This window comes from Rhipicephalus microplus, chromosome 5 (assembly GCF_043290135.1).
Source record: "Rhipicephalus microplus isolate Deutch F79 chromosome 5, USDA_Rmic, whole genome shotgun sequence".
In the NCBI taxonomy this organism is placed as follows: Eukaryota; Metazoa; Arthropoda; class Arachnida; order Ixodida; family Ixodidae; genus Rhipicephalus; species Rhipicephalus microplus.
Window position 1 is genome coordinate 219,446,856 of NC_134704.1, and position 23,997 is coordinate 219,470,852.

The 23,997-nt window shown below is 46.2% G+C and overlaps 1 protein-coding gene across 3 annotated transcripts in view; it reads left to right on the forward strand.

Moving 5' to 3' along the window:
- The window catches only part of Gint3 (GDI interacting protein 3), a 213,216-nt gene that overhangs the window by 70,370 nt on the left and 118,849 nt on the right, over window positions 1-23,997 (forward strand). For 2 of the 3 annotated variants that reach the window (XM_037424316.2, XM_037424315.2), the window contains exon 3: window positions 10,874-10,964. In XM_037424316.2, the coding sequence (XP_037280213.1) occupies window positions 10,874-10,964 (91 nt within the window). Of the gene's footprint in view, window positions 1-10,250; window positions 10,321-10,873; window positions 10,965-23,997 lie in introns of all 3 variants that reach the window. The other variant, XM_075896513.1, reaches the window with a different exon arrangement.

Genomic DNA, 23,997 nt, shown 5'->3' on the forward strand with positions numbered 1-23,997 from the left:
TGTGGAGGAGGCCGTAACATATGTGTTCTCTTAACATCAACATGGCGTCCTGTGTGGACAGTGCCCTGCGGAAGCCAATAATGTTGTGTCGAAAGAGCCCATTGCTCTCAATGTGGTCTGTGATACGGTTGAGTATTGCATGCTCAGCTACTTTTCCAACGCAAGATGTGAGTGATATGGGCCTTAAGTTATCGATGCTTAGTGGTTTTCCAGGTTTTGGGATGAGCGAAACCTTGGCACTACGCCATTCTTTAGGCACGGTATCCGTTTCCCATGCCTCATTTATCTTCTTGGTAATGATTACGATTGCTTTATTATCTAGATTCCGTAGCAGTTTATTGTCGATTCCATCTGGCCCTGGCGCCGATCTGCCATTGAGTTGTTGTAGAGCATACCGTATTTCAGCTTCGCTGAATGGTTCGTCTAGCTTTTCTTGCGGTCGACCTCCATATGAGGGATTTTTGTTTTCCCAGGCTACTGATTTTCTTTCCAGTGGGAGATATTTTTGGCCTAGCGTTTTGAGGAGAGCTTGGGATCCACCACTATCCTGGGCGTGCTTGTGCACCAATCGTTCAATTTGCAGTTGGGTGCCACCTCTGGTGGGTTTGTCGCTGTCCGCCATAAGGTGTTTGAGCAGCCCCCATTTGCTTCCCTTCCTCATTTTGCCATCTGCTTCGTCACATGTGTTGTTCCACTGCTGGGCGCAGATTGTCTTGGCGTGAGATTCGATTTTGCGGCCAAGGTCCGCGATTTTTGTGCGTAAGTGTCTGTTGAGCTTGTTTTTACGCCACGCTTCTTTTAGGTCATGCCTTTTCTGCAGCAAACTGGCCAGGTGACAGTCCATTGCCTGGATGGATTCATCAGTCTCGACTTCTTTGGTGGCCTCATTCGCTGCCATTTTTAATTCATTTAAGAGAGCTTCATATGATGGTTCTGTATATCCCTTCTGCTCCCGTATTTTACGGAACTGGTCCCAGCCTGTGATTTTGAATTTTCTTGGCGCTTTCGCCTCGTTCTCAACGGTAATTTCTAGGATGCAGTGGTCGCTACCTAGGTCTTCGGTGAGGTTATCCCAGGTAGCTCTGACGTTCTTGGAGAAGGTCAAGTCTGGCATTGTGTCCCGCTGTACCGTATTACCCCTTCTTGAAGGGAGGGCAAGGTTGTTTATCAGCTGCAGGTCCAGCGCATTCGCACTTTCTGCTAGCTTGGTGCCTTTGCCTTCGCTTTTTAAGTATCCCCATTCGGTACTCCTGGCGTTAAAATCGCCCGCTACTATGAGCGGATTGTCACCCGCCATTTTTACTGCCGAGGTAAGCAGTCTGTTGAAATATCTTTTCTTACCTGATGGAGAACTGTAAACATTGAGCACGAAGATGCTTCTTTTAACAGCCCTGTGTGGTAAGATTTCCACCAGGACCGTTTCCAGGCCTTTTTTGTATATGGGGGCGTCCCTTTCGGCGAACATTATGTCCTTCCGGATGAAGGTAGCCACTCCTCGCGTCTCGTTCTGCTTGGGGTGCAGGGTCGGCCTGGCTACCCTGTACCCCTGTATGCCAATGCTTTTAGCAGTTTTGCTTTCTCCACATTCCTGTAGCAATATTATATGCGGCTTTTTTTTACAGGCTAACAATAGTTGTGTTAGTGCTGCTTTGCGTTTCTGAAGTGAGTTACAGTTCCACTGCCAGATCTTAATCTCGTTACGGTCAGCAGCCATTTTGGCTTGGTAGCTTGTGTGCGTCGCGGCTCGTTATTTCCGCAAGATTGCGTGCATTGACTGGTCGGACTTTAGCTCTAGAAGGTATGCTCGGCACGCTTGCCGTAACCGCTGGTTTGTCCGCGCTTAGGCTCTGAGGAGCACCTGCCCCAGCTGGGTTGGCTGCGATCTTCTCCAGGCTCACGAGCCTCTGGTCAGCTTTGTCAGTGTAAGTCTTAAAGGTTTCCATAAACTTGGCAAGCGTGTTCGCCAACGTATCAATTTTGTCGTTGAGCTTAGTTGTCACGGACTCGACATTTTTCAGTAGGGCTTCTTTTTCTATTGAGACCATCTCGATCTCCTCCGTCGTGTCGCTGTCGCTGTCTACGGCTTTGCGTTTGTGTGTGTTGTGGATCGTTTGTTGTGAGTGTGTTGTCGGTGGTGCCGGTGAGCTCGACAGATTAATTCTGTGGCAGCTCTCTATTCTAGCTATTGAGGCCCGGAGCTGTTCAAGCTCCTTCAAGCGCTACAATACGAGAATCGGGAGCATGCTCTGGCTGTGCCTTACCTTTGGGCTGGCTACTTGTGCTTCGTGCTTCACCTGCAACCCTGCTGGCCCAGGAGCCATTGTTCGGCTGCTGCTGCTGCTGCGTGGCTGTTGGCCTCGTTCTCGATCGGGATCTGGAGCACTTCCGAGATGACAGGCGGTTGTCGGATCCCGACAGGGTCGAGGGGCGCTCTCCGGAACGAGAACGGCCTCTGGATCGAAAACCCCTTTTGGATCGGGAACGCCCTCTGGATCGGGATCTCCCCCTGGATCGAGAACGGTCATGGACGCTCGAGGCGTTCTCCCGTCCCGGCACCTGGTTGTGGCAGGGTTCCTTAAACGTGACAGATGTTGGTGCGTCTTGACGTTGTTGTGCTTGCCACTCTTGCTTTCTGCGTCTTCTTCTCCTTCTCACTATGTATGGAATGTGGAAGCGTCTTTTGCATTCGCGATCTCCGGTGGGGTGATTGGCATCGCAAAGCTTGCATTTTGGCTCGCAGTGATGCACGCCGTCTTCTTGTAGAGTTTCACCGCAGTTGTGACATTTCTTGCTCGTTGTGTTTGTGTGCTGGCAAACATCGGCGCGATGGCCGACTCCTCCGCACGTTCTGCAAACATCGACTTGTCGCTTGTAGAGCGAGCAGGGAACCATGGCGGTTCCGCATATTGGTCTTTTTAATGCGTCTTGCCTCGATGGCAGTGGGATTTCGGTCGTGCACAATCAGCCGTTTAAGCGTTGCGTCGTCAAGGGAGAGGTCAACGTTCTTGATGACGCCCTTGCATGTATTATCGGGTGCGGCCACGTATGCGGCAACTTCGAACGAGCCTTGGTTTGTGTGCAGTTTCTGCACGTTCACGTATGATGTGGCATTATTTTGGTACGGCGTAGAAATAACAATGATGTTTTGCATATTGTTGGGGCAGATCGTGTCCTCCCGTGCTTGTTCGTCGGTGATTTGGGCGGCCATGATGACGGCTCTCGCCAGCAGAACGAGGTCGACTCGGGCTACGTCCAATCCACCTCTGGGTCTCATAATTACCTTGATCTGGTCTTTGGGTAGGCGGGGTAGCCTGGAAGCGGATACCACACGGTGTAGTGCTGATTGACTTTTTTTAAAGCCCCTGGGGTGCTTCGGCTGGTTGCTGTGCTCGACCGTCCCAGCGGCCAGCTCCTCGTTCGGCGTAGTCGTCTGTCTTCGGCGTCCCATGGCGGTGGCCCATCCTGGTCCGTCGAAGATCTCCGCGCTTACTTCCATTCCCTCCACGGTTACGGTGGAAGGCATTTTCAGTGCCTGGTTGTCGGCTGCGACGTACGGAGGTTGATCCAGTAGCTGCCGCGTCTGGCCGAGCCCTTGGCTACGTGTAACGGCCGTACTCCTCGCTAACCCTAGGTGTGGTTAGGCTTAGCGGGGACGCTCGCCGCGTCGCAACTTTAAAGTCCAAAAATATGTCTAAGAGTTCACTCACCGCCAAAAATGGCGTCTCCACTGAAACCGCAGAGCTTGCTTGTTCGAATAAGCACAAAGCCAAGTGATCTTGAAGCATAGAAACGACCGAAAACATTTAGAAAAGCGGGAGCCGACGTTTTCAAGTCCGCACTCCTCGACGCCACTTAGCGATCCCGGACACTATAAGAAAACGACACTTTCCATTACCCTACCGACAACATATACCTTTACACCCTGCAATGTTCGTCGGTAGGGAACCGCTTTTTAGTTATAAATCATTGTTAGCGTTTTTAAAAGAAATTCATAGTTTTCATATCATATACCCGGGCATTCCGTAGCACGACCTCTCCTGAGAGGTTTCGCTGCGGTGGCTACACAAGAAAGCACTTGCCTCACGGCCCTTGGACGCAAGGGTATGAACGAGTGAGGCACTTGTGCTAATGCCATACATATCCACCATCGTCTTTTATTATCACCAACTTTTGTCATCTATTCGCACCACACACAATTTTCACGGCATGTTCATGATTTTATTACTTGTATGTTTTTACCCGCCTTACCGCGAGGAATATTATGGCCCTTATACAGCCGTTAATCACAATCATCGTCCACATTCCTTGTCCCATGAACTGGCGCTCTTTGGCCATCAAATGGCTCTTGCGCCAAAAAACACCATATATCACCATCAATTTTTAATTGGTTCATTACGAGCCCCAAAATTTTTGCCACTCGTCCCATGGAGACATCGCTAGAGAAATTCCTTCCCTACCCTCTTTAGTATCGAGCAACTGTGAGCCAGAAGATTGCACGATGCAGACGCATCAACACGTCACGCACACGCAAGGTTGCATTGGCTTGACTTGCTCAAGCTAGGTTGTAGTGTTGTGTCATTTTGGTGTTTTCTACCGTGTATACTGCCTGTTTCTGTCGAATGCATTCCTCTATGCGCGCCCGTTTGGAGAGGCTGGCATGGATCCTTACCGGGATACACAGCATTGCACTGCTAAAACTGCCCTAGGGGACGATGCACCGAAAACAGTCCAAGCATTGTTAGGGCTGGCGTCGGCATGATGCGATAACAGCCAAAGCACGAAGCTTACTCTCGCTTGATTGGAAGTTAAAAAAAATGTGCACAGGTTTCGTTGTTACCTTTCTATCAACTTTTAGTGGTCTGGTTCCTGTGCTCTCTTCCCAGCCATGCTCAAAAGAAAGAGGCCTGGGCAAAACATGTGAAGCTCACTCGGACTCACAAAAATTTTCTTCAGCCAGACTCACTCGGCCTCAACTCACCAAAACGCGGATTCACTCAGGCTCGCATTCATGGTTCGATCAGAGTCAACTCATGAGTTCCACTGCCTAGAATCAACTTTTTTACCAATATCTCACCTAATCGGTGAAATCTAACACAGTATATTTGAAAATTAGTTTTGAGTGCTTTCGAACCAGTAAGGTCATTTCTCTTGTAAGAGATGGCAGCATAAAATATAATCATCAAGAAATTCCCGAGAAGAGTTAGTGGGGAAGGTCAAGCCACCCTAATTGGGCTATAAAACGGTGTATGAAAGACACTGCTTTGGAATACCTCTGACTAGGCGCGAGTATAAACGTGAATTCAGGTAAGGCTGATATGTAATAATGCTCAAGATTACTAGATAGGGCCTCAGGTCAACAAAAAAAAGTGGAACTCACCGAAACTCACTCAAGAAATATACTTTGAGCTTCGGACTCACTCGGACTTATACTGACAGAAATTTTCTTCAACCAGACTCGCTCAAATTCAAACTCGCGAAAATATTACTCGCCCGGACTTGCTCAGATTCACAGCTCGATCTTAGTCCGAGTGAGTTGACCCATGCCTAGGAGTGTGTTCATTCGATGGTAGACAGTTAGCTCACTACACTGGACAATAAAAGGAGAGACTGTATCCTGCAAGCTGAGCGGGGGAAAAGGACAATTGCGTGGCATTGGCACCTTTTGTGCAATCATAAACCATAACCTTTTTTTTTTTTTTTTGCTGAACATGGTATTTGTGTCGCAATGCTTGGAACATGATGGGAAAGGAAGAAAGACAGATGAGCGCCACTTACTACCAGCTGTTTATTGACAGCAAAGACTACAAGCCAAGCATACTTCTGAGCATCCGCAGATGCATGAAAAAGTGACAACATATATGCTGTCCAGAAAGCTGTCTATTGGAAAAGGAAACTCGAATACATATAGCACAATTAATGTGTCACTGACCCGTCCTCGTAATGTTAAACGCCTATAATCATTTGATCCCTTTTCTTGCCTATTATCTTAGCTTGCACGAAACGTGGCACACATGAACACGACATAAAGTGCGCAGTTTGTTTTTGTTGTGCTCGCTCAGGCGGTTATTAATACACTGTCCAGTGTGTCCAATATAGAATTCGCCACAGCTCACGGGAATCTCGTAGATTATGTATGCATATCCCTTTAATAAGTATTTACAAGAGTGCTAGTTTGTACATTTTTGTTTACGTTACTTGTACTTGTTATAACAGTTATTACTTTGGGACTCCCTGTATCATACACATTTTTTTTTATTGTATTACTGAATATATTGAATATTGAAACCTACAGCACAACACCAGTTGCTTCTTTGGGCATCCTTGTGGCTTAGCCCGAGAGATTCATTGGCACAGCTGCACCAATTTAATTGGAGTGGAAAACACAACAGGAATATGTGAGGCGTAAACCTGCAAAGTATCATGGGAGGTGTTGTCTGCACCGGCTTCCGGTTTAAAATATCCATGGCGCTCTGTTTCGCTGGCTGCACTTTTAGATCTGTAGACACGTCTCTTCTTTCTATTGTGTTGCAATCTATAAACTTGTGCAATCATGGTTGGTTGTGCAACAGTCGGTTGCTCGAGTTCCAGCTCCAAAAGGAAAAAGACGTTCAGATTTTCTTGGAAGGAAGGCAGAAATTTGAAGTGGGTTTTGTGGCAGTAAAGAAAGCCACAGTGCGGCGCAGCTTTTAGATGCCTAGTGTCAGATGGGTGATATTTGTCCCAAATCCTGCATAAATGGTTTCGTTTGTATGACACACTAGGTATTTACGTTCAGGCACTCCCAGCAAATATTCACGGCAGCTTAACTACGTACTGTCGACATTTTGGCACGACAAAAAATGAAGTGTAGCGTCAAGAGGGAAACACGAAAGGCATTTGGATGTGTAGTTATTTCATCAGTGTGCAATCACAATCGCCATCTACGCAGCTATGACAACCATACGGCATTTACGCTGAAACCCACGGCCACCGTGCAACGTGCAGCCAGCTCTGACCCTGATGCCGAGAATAGCATGACACAGCAGCCAACAGCCGCACCACATCAGGCCAGGGGTGACACCACGAAATCCATGGACATAGCACTTCTCAGTGGCATCAACTGCAGTGATGTCTACACAATCAGCCTGTGGTTCTGAAGGCGACGACCTTGCGCCAGTTGGTGAAAATGATGCGTCAGTAATGCTATGTAGACAAGAAAAAACGCCCCACTATTCTACTTATAGAACAGGTATACAATGTGTTGCTGATAATTTCAAGTATTGCTCAAAGCATTTCTTTCGTAGTAGCCAATTTATTCATACTTGATCTGGTGCACATGAGAGTGGAACTACGCATAACAAACACAGTGCCTGTGTCAGCCAAAATCAGTGTTGTCTCAGCCAGACTGTTCACCAACGCGATGTAATATGTAAACACCAAATGAGCTTGACTTCACTAAAGAAAAAGTTACCGCCGACATATTTCACTTTCAAAGATTTGTCAGTGCTGCATTCTAGTTGAAGTCATTCGAAAATGAATGACAACATTTTGCCAGACTGTCGCAGCTGAGATATAGTAACACATATAAGATACCCCTTGCACACGGTGAACATTGATACGAGCTGTAGTGCAAACAAATGCAAAAGCAGCTGAGCACCCGCACAAAAGAAAACATGTAAAAATAAGAATGTTAGCGGACAACCTTCAATAATATCAAAAGATTAATATGAATATAAATGGAAAAATAAAATATGCAAGTGCAATATTAGTGGTAAGACGTGACAACCAAGGCCACACCACCTATTCAGAAGAAACTCAGAATCGTGAAGGCATGTACAGTCGGTTGTTTGCCACTTGACATGAAAATATTATTTCGAAATGACAGCACATGCTTCCTTTTCGAAGTCAATCATAGGTGCGGCCATGCTTATGTGTGTTAGAAATTCGCAGCATATGTGCTGGGTGCATCTCATGAGCGTGCATTTTATGAGCATTTGCGAGTTTACGCCTCACCTATTTCATATCTTGCTGCCACCTTTTTCAGTGCACCTCTTTTTGTGCACATATGGCATCACCTATGGTTTCACACGCTCCCGTTTTCTCAAGTGCTCTTCCCGAGAACTGATTTTCGTAGCAAGGATTTGCTTACGGAACACCGGAACACCGTAGAGGCTACCCTGCATCATGTACTCACACAACTTGCTCAGAGCAAAGTAATTCAAAGCGATTCCACGCTTAACAGTTCTGTAATGCACAGAATTGTATGACCCCTATGAGGCTGATGAAAACAGTCTATTGTGCTCAGTTTTACTCGAAATTGTGCTACAGAAATTCAGTACGGGGGATGACAACACAATGCAACTATAAAACATTATTAGCAGGACTAAAACGTTTACTATGCTGCTTTGAGCAATACAGGGGCAACCCAGAGGATTTAAGAAAACAACCATTACTTATAAAGCATGATATGTTAAGGGCTGATGAAATATTCTATTTCAAGTTGCTTCAACTAGTACATCATGAAAAATCATATATCACTAACAACGAAAATGAATCAACGTGCTGCTTTAGAGTAAAAAATCACACATGCCAATAACACAAACACGTTATTGTAAGTAAACTATGAAATATCAAACCATGTCTCTTTTTGATCGATTGGAAGGAGATTTGGACTTCAATGTTAGTCCGAACCTTTTTTAAAAAAAACTAAAAAGGGTAATGAATAACATGCTCACTTACAGGTTGTGAAATTAAAATACATGCTACTTACTATATTGTGTATAAATATGTATTTTTTGTTTATGTGTAATGACATGTCATACGATGTTTAGATGAACTTGTCTCAAACGTTTTAGTTCATTATTTTTATTTGGATACAAATATTGTACTTAATGAAAATACTAGCAGGTATGCTATCGTTATATCTTTATATTTTTTTGTTTGGGCATTATGTGCCGTGAACTGTTTTTTTGTTTGTCTGTTTAAACCTGCACTCAAAGAAAAAGAAAATGTTTGCTATGAACAATTTCCCGTGTATTTGCTTCAGCTGTTTTTTTAATAATGGTAAAGAGGCCTTTCGTCAGGTATTGCTATACTTTTAGCTTCTGTACCTTTCTTGTAATTCAAGAAAAATAAAGAATGTGAATAAGAGTGACTTCTTACTGAGAGGGAAGTAACAGCTACAAACATGATCATTTTTCACAGTCACATTAATATTATAATAAGAAATGTCATTGGGAAGCTCATGGGTGAAAGTTAGTCCTTTTGCATTTGTCGTGAAGTCATCTAAAATAGAGTCTACCAGGTCATGGTAATGCACAGGGCACATCTTTTCTAAAACAATAAAGCTTACCTAAAAATGTTCTATGAATGAAATCACGCAATGTGTAGTCAGTGCCTTTCTTTTGCCGATAAATTTCATCTTCGTAAGAAATGAAGGTGCTGTTTAGATAAGCTTGGATAAAATCAGAGACTGGCAATGTTCTGCTGGCTACAAAATTGGCCTCGTCGCTTTCATCATTGCATCTTTTTATAGTGGACATGAGCCCCTGATGTGGTACAGAATAAAAAAGATCATTTACATCCATAGCAAAGGGATACCCCGTGTTGCCTTCACAGCGGGAAAGTTTGACAACTTCATCTGAATTTCTTATTAGGTAAGAGTCATTTACAACAAGGCATTCGAGGGATTTCTGTAGAAAACCGCTGACATGTTGTTGCCACGTGAGAACTTAGTGACCCAATTTGAATTGGTGAGGCGTAACTGCTAAATTTTCGCTGAACTTCGTCTTGTGGCAAAGTGAATTCAGGTCACCCGGAGCCAAGCGGAGCCGAAAAATTAGAAAAGTCTGGGCGCTACCTATCATTCCCATGCTGGAATAAATGCCATCTGTTGCAGCTTCCAAAGTGCCAGAGTTACACTGAAGTGTTTTTATTGGAGACCCTATGTTCCTGGGGTTTGGCAGCATGCATGGATAGAGAGCTCTCAGTGGGGTACTCGGGTACAATTCAGCGAGTTGGGCCCATAGACCCTCATGGTGAGTCAGACGTCGCTGACTCTGCATGTGCACATTGTATGCGTTATGTTTTCGGTGTATTGTATTGGCATTATGTAAGGGTGTCACTATAGTCGCGTATTGGCTGGCGAGCTCGCCGAGATGTAAAAGCAGATGTATAAATGTACACGCGTTGGCTGCACAACCTCATGACTGTCTTTGTGTGTTCCGCGAGTTTTTTCAGACCCTATAACCATAACTGGTCTTCTTTGAAAGGTGCTGTAAAAGGCAACACCAGGTGCATTGTTGCAGGTGGTGCCACCTTCTCAGCCGCACCTCAACATAAGTGAGCATATTTTCAGTCGTCTTGGTAACAAAGTCATCATGATGACTCACATTAAGCACACGTAGCATTTGTGAGCAGACAAGTAAGAACACCACACACATGACTCCGACTTCTGTTGTGTCGGGCAACCCCTGGTGTCACGTATACACATCAGTGTGGTAAAGTTCTTGTACATATTACTAGATAAAGCTAGGCCTCCACCATGCCTGTTTTCTGCTGCCTGTGGCTCGTGTCTCGCTGGCCAGTCAACCTTTTCCTCCTCCCTAAAACCTCCCACAACAAGCACAGGAAGTTGGTCTCTCATCAGTCTCGTTGACGTTCGTCTGCATGTTGCTCTCTGCATGCCTCCCATGCAGAGAGGCCTGGTTACGCTCCTGCCCTACACTGCCACAAAGGCTTGCTGCCTGCACTGCTGCTGCAGCATTTCACAGCGCACGTTTTCATTGTGTGTTAACGTGGGTGTCTGTCGAGTGAGCTAATCGTGGTACACTGTCCTGTGACGGCAGAGAAAATAGTTGTGCGTGGCTCACTAGCCGTTGTTGTCTTGCTCTAGGTCTGTAGCTGCCATAAAATCACAGGCCAAGAAGGAGCTCGAACAGCAGCTGGCTTCGGAAGAGGTGGCAAGCATGCAAAAGCACACTCCGGTAAGTATTCTTTCGTTTGAGTGTGTCCAACACAAACAGTTCAGTAGATAGAGGTATGGTTTGGACATGCCTTATTTTCCTCACAGATGTACATGTTATATGGTTGACTAGAGTTCCAAATCAGTGGCCGTAAAATGGAAGAAATGTTATTATACATGACACTGAAGCATTGGCAGCATCTAACCGAAATTAAGGGGTGGTTTATGATGACAATCATAATAGAATGCTTCAACTAAAAGCAGTTTCTGTGAATCAGTTCATAATATTTTTGAGGAGAGATGCTACTCCAAAAACGGAAAGTTTTTTTCAAAATGTGTGCAGATATTTCTCGACTCACAGAGACGTTATCAGATTTGTGTACAAGCAGGACAGCTCAAAAAACAAGCGAGCCAAACACGTCGCTATCACAACCACAGCGGCAAAATATATGCTGGTATTATCGGTAGTTCAGAAACGCTGCACGTAATGGTGTTCCTCTCTGTGCACACTTGAGAAGCGATGTGGCAAGCACGGAGGGTGACCAGTGCTTCTACATTGCCTTTAAGTCGTCTCTCGTTATGTTTTGTTGCCGACCACAACAACAGGGCTCGTTTTTTAGTTGAAGCAGGTGCTGAGGTGAGTGTGATACCGCGTCTTAAACTGAAAGGAAGAACCCTACTACATCACCACCCCAAGCCGTCAATATACATGATGATACGAACATACAGACACCGTTCATTCACACTGAACTTCAGTTTCAACAGATCGTTCAAATGGGTTTTCGTAGCCGCTGATGTTAAGTTCACCATATTCGGTGCTGACTTTCTGCAATGCTTCGGTCAGATGGTTGATATTCAAAACAAACGGCTTCAGGATCCTGTATGTTGTGTGGCAATTCAAGGCAAATCGTGATTGCATCCTCCACTCAGCCCGAATCACTCCATTCATTAGGAGAATTACGCTTCATCGCCTTAGTACAAGAGTTCCCAGAGCTTACGCAACGGCAACAGGCATTCACCGAAGTAAAACAGAGTATAGGGTGCCTCGATGTGCGCTGCCCCGCGAGCGGAAGAGCGGGCATCGAGGCACTCTAGTGCGCGTGTGTAGCCAGCGCCTCGTCTGGACGATCCTCCTCGTCACATTATGAGCTGTCAGCCTGGACATTGCAGTCTGCTTCCACGCAGTCATCCGCAGACACTTCGCGTGGAACTGCTGCCGGAAAGCGGGATGACAACTCGCGAAACGTGTCGTCTGTGTACTCGTTGTCGTTGTCTTCACCGGTTTCTGCAAGTTCCGCCGTCGCAAAGCCTGCCTTGCGGAAGCAGTTGACCGCCGTGTCCCTACTCACGTCTCGCCATGCACTGAAGATCTATACGGGAGAAAACTTAGTGAAGATTTCTGGCCACTCCTTCGTCATCCACCGCTGGAAGTCCTGGCTGCTGACAGCTTCGCTTTTACCAGAATTGGTTTGGCCAACGATGTTGTCATCATCATCATCATCAGCCTGACTACGTCCACTGCAGGACAAAGGCCTCTCCCATGTTCCGCCAGTTAACCCGGTCCTGTGCTTGCTGCTGCCAATTTATACCCTTATTGACCAGCGGTTATCCTGTCTACGCGCTACATGTACAGTAATGTACACCAACCTCGGAAAAGAGCAGCGTTTCGAAATAGGTAATAGTGCACTTCAAGTTGTAAAAGACTACAACGATGTTGTAGCGCTGCTTAAATCGGTGAAGCCATCTGCTGTTGTCGGCGACGTTGTTTCACAGAGTGCAGTGGCAAATCATTTGGCCTCGGCGAGCATCATCGGGTCATTCACTGGAATGTTCTTCAGGTGCACTTCTAAAAATCAGGCATAGATGCCTTTTCAACATTCCAGTGGGCAGAAGTGTGCACATGACAGGCTCCCGACGTTTGCTGCTTCGCCGCCTTTGCATTTATATTTGCCTTGTTTTTCAACAAAGTACTCGCAGTGCTCCTTGGTATCCCGAAGTCGTCCGCCTTAAACTTCGTCGCAATGTCAAGAGTCTTGCGCTTCTTGACGCTGGCCGTAGCTACACAAGAAGTTGGCAATTCAAGGAGTCTGCAGCGGCTTTGCACACTACGCATACGAAAGAAGAATTCTGCACTTGCGGTGAACCGGTAGTACATAGGCAACGCGATAGGTGGTGGTGGTTGCGATTTGAAGAAGGAAAAGACGCCTAATTTCTGCAGCCTGTTCGGGAGCACGGCGCAGCGTCTAACGCGATAGCAGAAGCAACAAAGCGCTCGCGAGGCGATGGCCACCTGTGAGAGAAACAGCAAAAAGTGTGAGCTATGGTTGGCTGATGAAAACTCACAAAACAACAACAAAAAATAAAAATAAAGGCGAAAGAAGGAGGACGTCATCTCCTTCGTTCCTGCTCGCCGGGTACACGGAGAAAGCACGCGAAAGAGAAAAAGAAAGAAAAAAAAACCTTTTCCGCAAGCGCAAGTTAGAGATTGTACAGTCTGAGCCCTCTCGCCATTATCTTTTTTCGAGCGTTTTGGTGGAGGCGTGGTGCTGCGCGGAAATCGCTGGGCGCTGCGAGTGCCGAAGCGCGCCTTCCAACTTGCGCTCGAAAGTCAGGGAGGGGGGGGGGAAGGGAAGGAGTGCTGAAGCGCACTTTGGCGTTCGATATATTTGAAGGCGGGTAAAAATACCGTTCGATATAAACCTGCGAATTTCTATACTTTTACGAAGGAATTTCAAGGGGATAACTTGTGAGTTCGATATACCCGAAAATTCTATAGATGTGGGTTCAATATAACCATGTTCGACAGTATTTCATAAGTATGTCTACAGTAACAAAACATCATCATTACAACTTGGAACACCACGCAGTTTACCGAACACCACGCAGTTTACATAATCATGTCAGGTTTACCCGCATCTTTGGTAACACACATTTAACTCGACAGCACTACCGTAAGCCATCTGCATGCAAAACGATCTTCTCGACGATATGCCTTCTGATGGTAACCCGAACACGTTTCAACACAAACTTGAGATGCATTTTTTCGATATAGCATTGTGAGTCTTTTCTTTCTCCTTTATTTAAGCTTTTTTATTGTAAAGTGTCTCATTTCTTTTGATTAGTGTGGTGTAGTCAGCTCTTTGTCAACTGTTGCATTACGATGTCTGAATATCTTGTTAATTTTTTTACAGAGTATTTCTATTAATAATAACATGCACTATAGCATTGTTCTTAGGTAATAAGTTTACTTCCGGTTTTCACTGTAGCTTCTCTTACTCAATGCCTTTGGGCCTGTAAAGTATTTTTTAATAAATAAACAAACAGCTAGAAGACGGAGGGAAAAAAAAGGCAGTGCATAACTGTTGCTTAGTGTAAACACAAAAGTGTACACTTACCAAAACAACACCAAATTTACTGACGTCTTGGCACACAGTATGGGAGTCTTGTTCACAAATAAAGTCACAAGAAAGCCACAGCGTAAAGTGTTTTTTTTTTTTTCAAAATCACTTATTGTTAGTTTTTATTTACTTCCACAAGTTCAGTTTCCCTCCTTTCATGACACAAAGACTGAAGGTTGTAATGAAACTCGAAGTAGTAGGTTAAAATTGTTGTTAAGGAGCACAAGGAGACTACTGAAAAACTAAAAAGTGCTTATTGTCTAGAGTCCCCTGGAAATTGTCAGCTGGCTGTTTACGATTGCAGTTCACATAAGAGGCTTGTGAAAATGACATGCTCAAAATAACCATAATTGCCAAGCTCTCATGATGGATGAAGTCATCTTAAAAAACACATCTTTTCCATATAGATGAGCTTTCACTTACACCTTTAAAATGTGTTTTTCTCAAGATCCATTTCTGGGCAACTTCTCGAGTTTGGACATCATGTTTTTAGTGCTTATGATAGCCCAATGGGCATGAAATTTTGCACAGATATTTTTAACCTGCGAAGGGTGCAGGTATCTCCGTTAAAACTTGGTATCACCTGTATCATTATTACGAACCTAAAGTGAGCAAATAGTATGGGTTGAGGATTCTGAGAATTTTCACATTGCAATTTTCTTGACCACCAAAATGTTTTATATGCACTTTCTTGATAATTATTTGCATTCTACAGATGATGTGGAACAATATGAGCTATTAATGGCTCAGAGATATGAAGATTTAGGGGCATGAAAAGTTAGTCTGAAACGAACATCACTTTACACATTATCATGGCATAAAACGATAACTGTTCAACTTATTATAAAACTAATTGTTTGAAGTCGGCATAAAAGCCTATGTATACAGCAAGGCAACTCCCCTATTTTCTCAGTGCCTGGGCAAGCGCTCTCCTCGGGCTGTCGAGCGCATGCTACGCCTCCACTCGCTGCTTACGTGTGGCAGTGCTGCGCGAGTACATTACAAGAAGCTGGCGCTAAACAGCACCGCGTATTAGAAAGCTTGAAAATTTGTGTTTTGGTGCAAGTTTAATTGCATTCCTGCTTATTGTAGTTTTTTATGATTAGACAGGGGATGAAGGGTAATGCGAACATAGCAGCGCGCTGTTTTCACCGGGCTCTGACCGTGATGGCAAAAAAAGCATGCCTTTGATTGTATCATGCATGACTATGTTTCTTTATCAATCATCCAGGTTACATTCATTTCAAAATAAATCCAAAACAGCAAGAAAGATTTTGGCGAAGCACGCATGGTGATGCTTCCTACGGCAGCGGGGCCAGGCTAGCTGCAAAGTCACATCGGTCCCTCTTAGATAGAGAGACAATCAAGCCTCTTTCGGAGGGCTGTTCACCCCACGGCTAGCACACACTATCTTCGCTTCCCGTCTCGGGGAACAGGTCACTGTTTGTCGGCGAGGGAAACAACCTTTCTTGGGGAGAGGAAAACTAGGAGGTTAAACTATATAAGTGAGTGTGTGACCACAAGTTGGTCTCTCTTGCACCAGCCACCGGACTGGGACGACTGACCTCCAGAAATTCTGCGAGCTAAGGCTATCAATGACCAGTAGTGTAAGCCTACCCTTTGTTATCTCTATGAAGCGTACAGTCCCTCTACAATACTTTTGCGCGTTCTTGCTAACGTAGCAATAAAGTTTGTTTTGTTGACCTAGCCTATTGCCTTACTCACCCTAACCTATCGTGGCTACAATGACTCGAGCTATGGGATGTTAATCGTGCACGGTACGACTGTGTGCAGCTCGAACATTAGCAACGCTTCTGCACCAGCCACACATAGGGGAGACACCCTATGTCCGCGTTTCTTGCCATGCCTACTATACGTACTCTGCAGGCAGTCTGTCAGGCCATGCTGCTGGTTCATTACTTCTATTCGATTTTTATTCATTCATTTCATTTTCATTTTTATTTCCTTAAGGACCCCGCTGAGGGGTATTACATAAGGGGTGGATACACAGGAAAAGAGAACATTTGAATACGTTAATTTTCGCAGCACAGGTGATTTGTAACATTTGTCGCGAAGGATGATGGGCAGGTGGTTGAAGCAATGGAGCAGGGAAGGTCGTTCCAATCCTTGACGGCGCGGGGAGAAAAAGAAGCGGAAAAAGTGGCAGTTCTGTTGCGATAACGGGACACTTGAAGTGGATGGCTTGTGCAGTGTGAAATGTATGTTAGGGGGAGGATCTAAGAAGCTGCATTGAGAAAAGAATGAAAAAAATTTATGAAAGAGAGAAAGGGTGGCGATACGGCGGCGAACAGAGAGGGTTGATAAACCGGATTGTGCTTTCAAGGATGAAATGCTGATGTCCTATGAGTACTGGGAGTGAATTATTCGAACGGCGCAATTTTGGACAGATTCGAGGTCGTTAATGAGGTATGTTTGGGGCGGGTTCCATATGTGGGAGGCACATTCAAGTTTCGATCTGATGAGGGACTGATATGCCAGCAACTTCACATGTTTTTGTGCATGACGTAATGATTGATTTGTGGAGTTTAACGTCGCAAAATGGTGCATGACGTAGGTGACGCTTCAAGAAGCCCAGAGTTTTATTTGCCGATGAACTGACGTTAGTAATATGCGCATTCCAAGTGAGATCGTGATACAATGTGACACCTAGATACTTGTAGGATGGTTGTAATTGTGCAGGGACATTGGCGATATAATATGAAAAAATTAAAGGATTCTTACGGCGGGTAAAACTTATATGTGTCTGTCCTAGCATAGATAGGTGTTAATGCTAGGGATTCTTTTTATGCGTTATGCGAAGAGAGACTGTTTTGTCGGTATTTGCAGCCATGCCCCATTTTTCGCACCACAAGGATATGTTATTCAAGCTGAAATCTAGTTTTTTCTGATGGGACGCTTGTTAAAGAAATGGGGCGGTAGTTCAATGGACAGTTCTTATCACCTGATTTGTAGATGGGAACGACCTTGCCCATGTTCCAGTCATCTGGAAGAATGCCTGTGGAGAGCGACTGCGCATACATCAAGCACAGAAATGGGGCGATGGTGTCATAAATATTTTTTAATACTTTTGAGTTGATATCGTCGACGCCACCCGATGAGGACAGTTTCATGTTTTGAATAATACTTGAAATACCACCTGCGCAAAAAACAGAGTACATATAGGATGTCAACAGCACTGGGGCGGAAGAGGAAGGTACGCTGGATTCGTTAGTAAATACAGATGAAAATGCGCCGTTAAAAGCATCAGCACACTGATCATCTGAGAGAATGTGACCAGAATCATTAGTAAGGTGGATGGTGCTGGTAGTCCGAGGGTTCGCGATCTGCCAGAATTTACGTGTGTTATCGGTTAGCATGCCTGGTAAATCCTGGTTCAAAAACGTGTATTTTGCGTTACTAATAGTGGCAGTATATTCTTTTTCAGCTGCGTTGTATTTTGCCCAAGCTTCAGGCGTCTCTTTTGCTTTTGCTGCGCGAAAAAGGCGCTTTTTTTTATTCGCTAGTCTTTTTAGTTTGTTTGTAAACCAGGGTTTCTGCGGCGTGCTACGGAATGATGTTGTGGGGATAAATTTGCTAATTAATTCATTCATCTTATTTTTAAAAATCTCCCAATTATCGCTCACAGATCGGGAGTGAAAGCTATGTTCGAAGTCTGGAAAGAAGTTTTCGAGTTCTTTGTTAATGGCCTCATAATTACCTTTATCGTATAAGGTGATTGTTTTCTTGAGTTTGTCGCGCCCCTCAAGAGGGAAGGAAAAATCTGCATGTATTACTTTGTAGTCACTAATTTCGGGTAGGTATGAAATGGACGATAAAGAATCTCGCCGGTCGGATAGTATTAAATCTAGGATGTTAGCACAGCCGCCTGATATACGCGTGGGCTCTGACACAATTTGAGATAAGTTAAAAGTCAAACAAACGTCTATAAAATCTTTCGTTTCGGCATCGTATGCCGATGAGGGTGCAGGGTTATGCCAATCAATTTTCGGGAAATTAATGTCCCCAAAAAGTGAAATGTGAGCGTTAGGGTAGGTGGTCGTGAGTGTGCTCATTATATTGTTTAAATCACGTGAAAAACCTGTATTGGTGCTCGGTGGCCTGTAGCACACCCCAAGTAGGAATGTTTGAGGGGAAGCGTGGCAAACTAGCCACAGAATTTCAAAGGCAGATTTTATGTTGGCAGCAGAACAGGGTATTTCTGGGCCAACAGCGATTAGCAACCCCCCCGCCCCGGCCGCGTTTGCGGTCGGTGCGGAATAACTGATAATCGGGTAAGTCCGAGAGCACTTCGGCGTCTGTAACTTCATCGGTTAGCCAAGTTTCTGGTAGTACAAAAATATTACTGTTGGAAGACGCCCCAACGTTCGACACGAGTTGGCACTTCAGCATGAGACTACGAACATTAGTAAAGATAACAGAAAAAAAACTAAAGTTCATTACATGTTTGGATTTGACGGTGGTGCGGTTTAGTCTGCAGGTGTGGTGATCGCTATGCGACCTCTATAACCGATTGTAAATCGTGGTCAAATGTACCGTTCGGAACGCATATACAAAGTTTTGAAACAGATCTGAAATTTACTTCATTTATGCTTAGCGAACGCAACGAGATCACAGTGGGAAGTACGAACTCAGAGGGAATAATCTTCGCCAATGCTGAAATTTGTTTCTTTCAACTTTTTAACATTTGAGAGGGTGTTTTCTTTGGTTTTGTAGAATGTGAACCTGACAATTATCGGGCGGCGACGATCATTGGTGTGGCGGCCGAGGCGATGCACTCGGTCAATTTTTATTTTCAAGTGTTCAAGACAGTGGTTAATGAGAAGTTCTTCTGTTTCAATATTTGTTTCTTTGGCGTTAGTATCTGGAAGGTTATAGAAGATTAAGTTGTTGCGGCGTGATCAGTTTTCTGCGTCATCTAGCTGTTTTTCAAAATCGAAACTAAGTGCGTGGTTGCGGTAGTGTCGGCTTGAATTGCGGCAGTGTCAGCTCGTATGGGCAAAATATTGTCACGGGGTCGTGACGTGGCCGAAGACAGGAGACTTCGTGTTAGGATTTAACTGTTTATTTGGGCGAACCTGTGCCGGTAAACTGAAAGTCCAATTACAGCAGCAGTCTCGCACAGATAGCAGTCTCGGACTGATAGCGGCGAACGGAGCGTCGGCCTTCGATCAACAACTGACAAGCGGCGAAGCGCGTCGGCATTTATACTCTTGCCGTCGAATGTTCTAGCGTTATCGCTGGCGGTGGCGTAGCTTCCAGAACAATCTGTACCGTTCGCACAGTGGGCGTGATCTTATCGAAATGATCTACTACAGTCCGGAACCTTCTAGAAAACTGCAGGCGCGGTTTGCGCTGAGAATCGTGCGGTGTTTTCGGACGATAACAAAAACTTGGGAAATGGAACGTGGCATTGCCCCCCCTCTGAAAAAAGGCATCGTCCCGATGCTTTAACTAAAGATGAAAGTACAATAATAATGCAAGAAAGTACAATGAATAAATACGATACAACAATAATACAAAAAAAAACACTTGTTCAGTTTGTTAGCGCGCATGAAACGGCTTGAGGCGCGCGACATGGACGACTTCAGGTCGCGATCGGCGTCGTTGAGAGTTCGTGATGCCGTCGGGGACAACCTCGTAATCAAGTGGGCCGAGCCGTCGAACCACCCTGTACGGTCCGAAGTACCGTCGCAGAAGCTTTTCACTTAGTCCACGTCGGCGTATCGGCGTCCACACCCAAACACGTTCACCGGGCTGGTATTCCACGAAGCGTCGTCGTAGGTTGTAACGGTGGCTGTCGGTCGTCTGTTGATTCTTGATACGGAGACGCGCAAGTTGTCGGGCTTCTTCGGCGCGTTGAAGGTACTCGCTCACATCGAGGTTTTCTTCGTCGGTGACGTTGGGTAACATGGCATCGAGCGTCGTTGCCGGGCTCCTTCCGTAGACCAATTTGTATGGGGATATCTGCGTCGTCTCCTGCACCGCCGTGTTGTATGCGAAGGTCACATACGGAAGAATGGCGTCCCACGTCTTGTGTTCGACATCGACGTACATTGACAGCATGTCGGCGATCGTCTTGTTAAGCCGCTCGGTGAGGCCGTTGGTCTGTGGGTGGTACGCTGTCGTCCGGCGGTGGTTTGTTTGGCTGTATGCCAAGATTGCTTGAGTTAAGTCGGCAGTGAATGCCGTTCCTCTGTCGGTGATAAGGACCTCTGGGGCGCCATGACGTAGGACGATATTTTCGACGAAGAATTTAGCTACTTCGGATGCACTGCCTTTTGGCAGGGCTTTTGTCTCGGCGTAGCGGGTGAGGTAGTCGGTAGCTACCACGATCCACTTGTTTCCGAAAGCCGACGTCGGGAACGGCCCCAGTAGGTCCATACCAATCTGCTGGAAAGGTCGGCAAGGTGGATTAATTGGCTGCAGAAGTCCCGCTGGCCTTGTCGGCGGTGTCTTGCGTCGCTGACAGTCCCGGCATGTTCTCACATAACGAGTGACGTCGGTGGTAAGACGTGGCCAGTAGTACCTTTCTTGTATCCTCGCGAGCGTGCGAGAAACACCGAGGTGCCCTGCCGTCGGATCGTCGTGAAGGGCCTGCAGGAGTTCTGGTCGCAGAGCTGAAGGCACCACAAGAAGGTACTTAGCTCGAAGCGGTGAAAAGTTTTTCTTTTGTAGAAGACCGTTTCGTAGAAAGAACGACGCAAGTGCGCGCTTGAATATCTTCGGGACTTCGGCGGTCCTGCCTTCGAGGTATTCTATTAGGGCCTTAAGTTCCGGGTCGGCCCTCTGTCGTTCAGCGAAGTCGTCGGTAGTTATCGTTCCTAAGAAGTAGTCGTCATCCGGGTCGTCGGGTAGCGGTTGGTCGACAGGCGCACGAGAGAGACAGTCGGCGTCGGAGTGTTTTTTGCCGGACTTGTAAATGACAGTAATGTCATATTCTTGAAGTCTCAGGCTCCATCGTGCGAGGCGACCTGAGGGGTCCTTCAAGGTGGCTAGCCAACACAATGCATGGTGGTCGCTCACAACTTTGAAGGGCCTGCCGTAGATGTAGGGGCGAAATTTCGACGTAGCCCAGATGATGGTGAGGCACTCCTTTTCTGTTGTGGAATAATTTGCTTCTGCTTTGGATAGCGATCGGCTGGCGTAACTAATAACCCTTTCAAGTCCGTCAGCCCTCTGCACAAGAACGGCGCCAAGACCTACGCTGCTTGCGTCAGTATGTATTTCTGTCTCGGCGAATTCGTCGAAATGGGCAAGTAACGGAGGCGTCTGGAGGCGATGTTTAAGCTCCTGGAAAGCGTGTTCCTGCGGCGTTTCCCACTTAAACTCCACGTCGGCCTTGGTAAGGTTAGTGAGAGGATCGGCGATGCGGGCGAAGTTTCTCACGAACCGCCTATAATAGGCACACAGGCCCAGAAATCGGCGCACGGCTTTCTTGTCAGTGGGGGGCGGGAAGTCGGCGATGGCGGCTGTTTTCCGTGGATCGGGACGAACTCCAGACTTGCTGATAACGTGCCCCAGAAACAAGAGCTCCTCATACGCAAATCTGCACTTTTCTGGCTTCAGTGTGAGTCCGGAAGTCTTGATGGCTTGAAGTACAGCTTCAAGGCGCCGAAGATGCTCGTCGAAACTCGAGGAAAACACGACGACGTCGTCCAAGTACACAAGGCAAGTCTGCCATTTCAATCCTGCCAGTACTGTATCCATAACGCGTTGAAACGTTGCAGGCGCTGAGCAAAGGCCGAAGGGCATCACCTTAAACTCGAAGAGGCCGTCCGGTGTTATGAACGCCGTCTTCTCTCGGTCTCTTTCGTCGACTTCGATTTGCCAATAGCCAGTCTTAAGGTCCATTGACGAAAAGTACTTGGCGTTATGGAGCCGATCAAGTGCGTCGTCTATTCGTGGGAGGGGATACACGTCCTTTCTTGTGATTTTGTTCAGGCGGCGATAATCGACGCAGAAACGTAGGGTCCCATCCTTTTTCTTCACTAACACCACGGGGGATGCCCATGGACTCTTGGACGGCTTCGTTCATGTACCGGACGCCCCCGTCAAGCCGTGTACCCAGCACCTCCACCAGATGTCACGGGGTCGTGACGTGGCCGAAGACAGGAGACTTCGTGTTAGGATTTAACTGTTTATTTGGGCGAACCTGTGCCAGTAAACTGAAAGTCCAATTACAGCAGCAGTCTCGCACAGATAGCAGTCTCGGACTGATAGCGGCGAACGGAGCGTCGGCCTTCGATCAACAACTGACAAGCGGCGAAGCGCGTCGGCATTTATACTCTTGCCGTCGAATGTTCTAGCGTTATCGCTGGCGGTGGCGTAGCTTCCAGAACAATCTGTACCGTTCGCACAGTGGGCGTGATCTTATCGAAATGATCTACTACAGTCCGCAACCTTCTAGAAAACTGCAGGCGCGGTTTGCGCTGAGAATCGTGCGGTGTTTTCGGACGATAACAAAAACTTGGGAAATGGAACGTGGTAATATTTTGGCAATCGCGTTCTAGTTCGGTCATACGCTTTCCTAGATCCGACAGTGTTTTGTCGGTTTTGAGGAGTTGCTGCTTTACTTCTTCGAAATCGGATATTAGTTTGATTTGTCCAGCGCTAATCTTTCCGAGTTCTGCAAGAATTTCGTTCATTTCCGGACCAGGGTTAGTTTCAACGTCACCAGATAACAACAAGAGTACGTAGTAAATGCATATAAACGCTCGGCAATGATAGTGACAAGATACTGTGGGCCCGGCAGCTGTACTAGAAAGTATTCACTTTATTTTTTTGCATAAAGACTGCTGTCAGGCCCGTAACTACGGGGGGGGGGGGGGGGGGTTGAGGGGGTTTTGACCTCCTTCGAAATTTTTTTGATGCTTTAACTTTTCGGGTGATACTAAAATATTTACACGCCTCCACAGCGACCACCAGCTGCCAAAGTTACACTGCAACTTTCCTGGCATTGCTTCCCTCTTCTTCCTTTCTTCAAACCTACCCTTTTACCAGAACACCTCAGCGCTCCCTCCCCCGCACGCGCACCTGCCCTATTTGTACATCTTTGCTCTCCGCCCTCGCGTTCCTTCGAGTCTTTTTTTTTTTTGTCTTTCACACCGTAGCAGCTCCTTTATTGATTCCAGATGCTTTCCTTGTGCATTGCCACTGGAGAAGTTATCCGTCTGTGCGGACCGCACGTGTCGGCTTTGGGTTCTTACGAAAAGCACAACTACTTCCGTGAAGGTAAACAGTTCGACAGCAACAGCAACACCAACACGACGTGCACAAATTTGTCAGGGAGCGGAACCCCTAAGCGGAAAAACTCAGCGGCCCATTCCGAGGACGCAGGCTGCAGGGCAAACTTTTCTCAAACTGTAGTTCTCGCCACCGAAACGAATCATCGAAGATGACATCTACTGAAAGACTGGCATATCCAAGCAACTTCGAACAACCTTAACCACACGCAAGGAAATCTAACTCTTCTGTACACAGAAGGTGTATGCGCCTCCCTACAAAGCGCACAAAGCGAGGATAAAGCAAACACACAATGCGGCACCAGCGGTCAACTTTCACAGGAGGAAAAAAACGCCGCCAAGCTGGGCTGCGCGCGGGAGTACAGAGGCTGATGTCACAGCCTACAAAGTGCAT